The sequence below is a fragment of the Limulus polyphemus genome, unplaced genomic scaffold, assembly GCF_000517525.1.
Source record: "Limulus polyphemus unplaced genomic scaffold, Limulus_polyphemus-2.1.2 Scaffold450, whole genome shotgun sequence".
In the NCBI taxonomy this organism is placed as follows: domain Eukaryota; kingdom Metazoa; phylum Arthropoda; class Merostomata; order Xiphosura; family Limulidae; genus Limulus; species Limulus polyphemus.
In genome coordinates, this window is record NW_013666060.1 from 138,027 (window position 1) to 144,803 (window position 6,777).

Sequence of the window (6,777 nt, forward strand, 5' to 3'; positions counted from 1 at the left end):
CATTATAACGCCCCCACGGCTAAAAGGGCGAGCATGTTTGGTGGAACGGGGATTCGAACACGCGACCCTCAGAAAAAATATAGGAAAATATACTTAAGTAAGAATTATACATTGTAACATTTAAGTACATAAATAACCAAAGCGAACAATGTGGAAATTGACGTATCTTTCAGTTCCAGAATACCTTCATTTGTCGTAATTAGTGGAGAAAAAATGGAATATATTATTTCCTGGTGAAACTAAATACTCGATTCACTTATAATCGTTCATTATTATTCCTCTGGAATTCTAATCAATTGAATACGTATGCAACACTTTCATCAAATATAGAACAGTAATAAATAAAGAACAAAACTATAAGTGTTTTTTAAGGTGTGCTTATACACATTAATTATTTTTTATTCTTGAGTGCAGCTTAAATCATGTTTTCAAAATAGACCTGCGTTATGGTTTTATTTCACACACTAAAAAAATAAGTATTTTACTATACAACTTTAGTGATGAAGATTCGAAACAATAGTCCTTCAGATTTCTTTTTTTTTTTTTTAGTCCAATGCTGTATTGGTTAACTTAATACATTAGTAGTTTGGTACTTACACCTGGACTGATACCACGCCCGGCTGAAGCTGAACTACGGTTTCTGGCGCGCAATTTAGCAAGAGCATTTTCAGCCATGTCTGCTCTCTCTTCAGCATCTTCCATCTCTTGCTGTACCTTCCGGAACTTGGCCAAGTTAAGGGCAGCGATTTCCTCCTAAGTATAATACAAATTAACACTTGTAACAATCCGATAATGATACATTGTTTACCTTGGTAATATTCTTGCATTACTTATAATACAAAAGTAACTATGGCGTTAAAACTGGTTACTGAAATGGACAACCGCTTGGTAACCTGGTAATAAGGCGACGTTTTTATCACAGGTAAGCCAGACAAGCTGTCCATTTCAGAAACGAACAAATTTCAAATCTTCGTTTCTAATTATACGTTTTGGGCAATGTAAGTTATGCTGAGTCAAAACGCTGCTATGCAACTTTACGTAGTATTAAAGCATTGTATTTACAGACTATTATAAAATATTTTTGAGAGCGAGAACGTCAAACAAAACGATAACATCAAAAGCAATTTATGAAATAGAAATTTCTGCGAAATGCCGATTTTATTTCGTGAATGACTGTATACAAGTCATTCGTTTGATTCTAGAATTATTATATCTTTTTTGTTGAAAATCATAAACTTACAGCCTCCTCTATCTGTCTCTTGTATGTCTTAATCTTCTGTTGAAGTTTATCCACAAGGTCCTGCATGCGCTCATGGTTCTTGTGGTCTTCTTCTGCTTGAAAATGTAATTCTTTAATACGACGTTCTCCTTTTCTTGCATTTTTAGCTGCATCGGCGTGGCGGCGCTGTTCATTTTCCAGCTCACTCTCGAGCTCGCGGACCTACATGAAGATATATAAAGAAATATTTAAAACATCTAGAAATAAACAGTAAAATTCCATTAAAAAATTGAGTTTAACGAATTTTTAACGCTCAGTACATTGTTGCCCGATGAAGGCTCCGGGAAAATGGCCGAAAACTCGCAAATAAAATTATTTTAATGAAGAGAAAAGTCCGTGTATAATTCTACATATTAATTTACCTACGTTATGAGTCTTAAACAACAATAAATATATTTTACTCCCCATTGATATTTTTTTTACAAATTGTAAATTATTTCATTGAAGCAAAATTATAATTCTCTGATGTGAACCATATTAAGGATGGAGGCTTCACGTTTATTTTTATATTGATGCCCAAGGTATTGGATTAGTAGGTGTACTGATACACATTGACTGGTTTGGTTGGTTGTTAGTACTCAATTGATTGGTTTACATGGGTATCAATACAAAAGTGACTGAATTGATTGACAAGTTATTACTCAAATTATTGATGGAATTGGTGTATTGATACTCAAGCACTGGATTACTTTTTACCTTTTGTTCAAGTTTCTGTATAATCTTTCTGCCACCCTTGATAGCCGCTGCTTCAGCTTCATCCAGTCTGACTTGGAGCTCCTTCATTTGAGCCTCCAAAACCTTGCGCATCTTTTCCTGTTGTTGAGCGTGCTCTTGCTCAGCCCTGAGTTCATCGGCTAGCCGCGCTGCGTCAACCATTGCTTTCTTGGCTTTTTCTTCGGACTGTTTAGCTTCATTCAACATTTCGTCCAAATCGGCCTAACAACAAAGACGAGAAAGGTTCCGTAACTGAGTATGATAGCACAGTTACGATGAAATGAGAATTATGTAGAGAAATAATTATTTTAAAGTTAATTAAATATTTATGCTAAATACAATAGCATATCCAGGTGGTTTCATTTGTATTGAAGTTAGTTAAAGACTGAGATCCTTCAAATGTTACAAAGAAAGATAAAAAGCGCTGCAAGAGGACTGACATCACCATAATATTTGCAATGTTAGTACATGTTCAAAACTGGATCCTATAATATATATATACAGATGTTTCTTAAAAGATCCACTCACCTGAAGAGCCTGCAACTCCCCTTCTAGTTTCCTCTTTGCCATGGATAATGAAGCATTGTTGGCAGAAAGTTCGTTCATTTGCTCGTGGGCATCAGACAGTTCTGTCTCAGCGGTGCGTCGACCACGATCAGCCTGTTGTAAGAATGTACATAAATATCTATATAAAAAACTGAGTATTAGGACTAATTACACTTCTTTATCTGAGACATAAAACGAACATAGTGACAAAAAATAAACGGGAAAAAAAGATGATGAAAAAGGACAAATGTACTTTTCCATATAAATTTTCATGGAAGTTTCGTGTTCTTTCTTTTCACATCAAAAGTCACGTAGATAGTAAATAAATAAAGTAAATGTAATAGGTTTATTTTTACTCAAAACAAAAATAGCTGTATTTCAAATATATAAAAAGTATTATAAGGGGAAATTTGTTACTGACCGAGCATAATTAAACTACTTTAAATATCTTACAGTTTATTTAACATCGTTTTTATATTTTATATTTTAGATAACGTTCTTCCTATGTAGATATTTATGCATTGTTTGACTAACAACAATGTAAATGATGGCCAGTTGCGTTTCAAATGGGTTTTCTTATGTTCATATTATTTGGTCGTTTTAGAAGTATAAATGCATTGTTGTGTTTTCAATTGTAACATTTTCAGTCCTGCTTGCAAAACACCATAAGAAAATCCGTTTGGAATATATTGTTTGTTTGTTTGTAATTAAGCACAAAGCTACACAATGAACTATCTGTGCTCTGCCCACCACAGGTATCGAAACCCGGATTCTAGCGTTGTAAGTCTGCAGACATACCGCTGTGCCACTGGGGGGCTTTGGAATGTAATTAACTAAATTATTGTTGAATATTTAGTGAGAAATCTACTGAGCTGAATAATTAAGTCATGAATACAATAAAGCAACTTTTACGGTAAGCAGGTTCTGATTTCAATATTTACAACGTTTCGACCCGTAGTTTCGCTACTATGGGTCGAAACGTTGTAACTACTAAAATCAAAACTTGCTTACTGTAAAAGTTATTGTTATTGTATTTTTGAATAAATTATTTTTTAATTTAAATATATCAGATTATTAACCATACTATATATACTACACGCAGTAAGAGTAAAGAATACATTCAGAGGAAGCAAATGTTATATTGTAATTGTTTTAGTTGGTTGTGATTAAAGTTTGATCCAGAAATATTTTTATTTTACTATGTTTAGCATTACTGAGGCAAAGCAAATACAAGAATGACCATTGGAAAACCATTTATCCACCCGTCTACAAAGTAAAAGAACTCCTTGCCTGTTCAAGAAGCTGTCTAGTCTCTTCCAGTTCCCCTTGGAGGGCATGACATCGCCTTTCGGACATAGTATACTGTTCTCGCATCTCATCTCGTGCACGTTGTTCTTCTTCTATTCCCTGTTGAAGCTCCTTGATATTCTGCTGGTATTTCTTGATGTTCTTCTGAGCCTCAGCATTTGCTTTGTTGGCATGATCCAGGGCTATCTCCAGCTCATTGATGTCACTTTCTAGTTTCTTTTTCATTCGCAAGGCCTCGGCCTTCCCTCTAGCTTCGGCCTCGAGGCTGGCTTGCATAGAGTCTATTGCTCTCTGGTGATTTTTTCTGAAAAGTTATTTTAATATAACAGTCAGGATAATTAATGACCAAGTAAATACACTCTAAATTATGAATAAAGTTCGATACAATAACAAAGTAAAACAATTGAATAAAGCGAATAATAAATCTTATGAGAAGAAAGTGGAATAAATTTTAAGTGTGGAAAGTTGCTAATAGACTGGAGATGTTTTGGATAAGAAAATAACGTTTTACGTTATTCAGTTTGTTTCCACTTTTACAATACACATTATTACATTTATACACTAGCAGAAATACGGTATATCTAGTAATTTGAGAAAAAAAAAGTTCTATTTATTTTATATATTAGTATTATAAGCACCTGGTGTTTTCAAATTCTTCTTCCTTTTCTTGAATTCTGCGATCAATTTCCTGGCGAACCTGGGAAAGTTCTAGTTGGGCCCTGAGAACCTTGTTTTCTTCCTGCTCCAGCGCAGCTTCAGCCTCCTCCAGGGCTGCCTGAAGCTCTTCTTTTTCCATTTCCAACCTCTTCCTCGCTTTTTCCAGTTCGTGCACGTTTCTACCACCCTCGCCAAGTTGATCCATAAGATCTTTGATTTCATCTATTCCAAATTAACAGTGAAAATAAAAGGCCGAACGTTATGTTTACAATCTCAGGACCAGAAGTAAAATATAGAAAGGCCACAAGAAGAGAACTGTTCTTAATTAAACAATCATAATAATTTTATTTTCGTATAGATGCATAAAAATGTCCCTGTTAAAAACAAATTATTATATATAACATAAAAATTGACACCTTATAATTTAGTATCTGCGGAATGGATAAAATACTTTACTGAAAGTCATTTTTTTATATGATTTGTTCTTTTTATTTTGCTTTTATTACAATTTTGTGAATGTACCAGATATATTTTATATGTTTACTTCACTAATTAATAAACTTTATTTACATAAGTAAATTTTAAGCGAAACACTGAAAGGATTAGTAATTTTTTTAAGTACCTTGTAAGTTCTTGTTTTCTCGTTTGACGGCTTCGCACTGTTCTTGGCTCTCGTCATAAGAAGACCGAAGTTTAAAAAGCTCAGTAGAATAGTCCCTACACTCTCGTTGAGAAGCATCTAGTTCTGCTGCCAGATCATCCACCTTTTGCTTCCATTCTGCAATAGTTTTATCAAAGGACTTCTGTTTCTTCTCTAGAGTTGCGGCAAGGTTATTGGCCTATCAAGACAAGTAATAAAACATATTTCTTCGAATCTCTCATAAAGTAAGTTAACAAGTTAAAGTGGATATTTAAAAAACGTTTTTTTTATTTTTAAATTCACATATTCTTAGAAGTACATGGCTTTACAATTTAAAATATGAATTTGTACCTCAAAATGCGATAACCATTGTTCTCAGTATTGAAATAATATATACGGATTGTTCACATGCTACGCATGTTAGATAATCACCGAACCTTCATGTAAATCCTATTTGGCTATAGATCTGTAGCTTGTCTCTACAGCAATGTCTACACCGAAACACCCTGTAGTTATTCTTTGGCTATATTTGTTTAGCCTGTATTTCCACCAGTGTTTACACCGAACCATCCGTAGTTCTTCTCTGATTATAGATCTGTTGCTTGTCTCTGCACCAGTGGCTACACCGAACTACCCTGTAGTTCTTATTTGGTTACAAATGTGTAGCCTATCTCTACGGCAGTGTTTACATGGAATCACCCTTTAATTCTTCTTTGGCTGCCTATCTGTAGCCTGTCTCTACAGCAATTTTACACCAAATCATCCTGTAGTTCTTTGTCTACAGATCTGTAGCCTGTCTCTACAGCAGTTTCTACACCGAAGCATCTTGTAGTTCTTTGTTTACAGATCTGTAGCCTGTCTCTACAGCAGTTTCTACACCGAAGCATCTTGTAGTTCTTTGTTTCCAGATCTGTAGCCTGTCTCTACAGCAGTTTCTACACCGAAGCATCCTGTAGTTCTTTGGCTACAGATCTGATGTCACTTTTTAGTTTCTTTTTCATTCGAAATGCCTCGTCCTCGAGGCTGGCTTGCATAGAGTCTATTGGTGGTCTTCCTGAAAATTTATTTTAGAGTGACATCCTGAATTCCCTCATTGGCTGATTATGTGCAGTTTGTTTTTGCATCATTGTTTATTGAAAAATAAGTGTGCATACAAATTGACCCAGTATTAACTAAGACGGTTGTTAACCGAAAGATGGTTTAGAAAAAATGCGTACAACTTTACTGTAATAACAATTCTGTAAATTAGGCGCAATAACTGTGGCTCAATTAGATTTAGAATAAATCATATTACACTCACGTATAATGACAGATTTAAGTATGATTAGTAATAGAGACAGGTCCTTGTTTTATTATATTCATTACAAAGCAAATGTAAGTAAAAGTATCAATTCAATTTTAAACTTAAATCGTTTCTGATTTAAGCTATTTTTTGTTATATCAACAACGTTTTTAATAAAAACAAACCTCTTTAATCAAAGGTAGATTCTAAATTAAGAAATCAACCATTTTTTCCAGTTTTGTTGTCTATACACTGAGTGGTCACAAGTAAATAGACACCACCTTTTCAGAAAAGATAAAAATTTTCAGTCATATTCACATGAATTGATATATTTATAATTTAATTAATAAC

General features: G+C 34.0%; 1 protein-coding gene across 1 annotated transcript in view; it reads right to left on the reverse strand.

Annotated features, from left to right (window-relative positions):
• Positions 1 to 570: 570 nt before the first annotated feature.
• Positions 571 to 6,777, reverse strand: part of LOC106458353 (myosin heavy chain, muscle-like) — a 55,340-nt gene continuing 49,133 nt past the window's right edge. Inside the window, exons 34-40 of the mRNA XM_022384538.1 lie at positions 5,127 to 5,343; positions 4,486 to 4,726; positions 3,830 to 4,151; positions 2,522 to 2,653; positions 1,976 to 2,215; positions 1,241 to 1,441; positions 571 to 753 (exon numbers count right to left, since the gene is read on the reverse strand). Coding sequence (XP_022240246.1) covers positions 571 to 753; positions 1,241 to 1,441; positions 1,976 to 2,215; positions 2,522 to 2,653; positions 3,830 to 4,151; positions 4,486 to 4,726; positions 5,127 to 5,343 — 1,536 coding nt within the window. The remainder of the gene's footprint in view (positions 754 to 1,240; positions 1,442 to 1,975; positions 2,216 to 2,521; positions 2,654 to 3,829; positions 4,152 to 4,485; positions 4,727 to 5,126; positions 5,344 to 6,777) is intronic.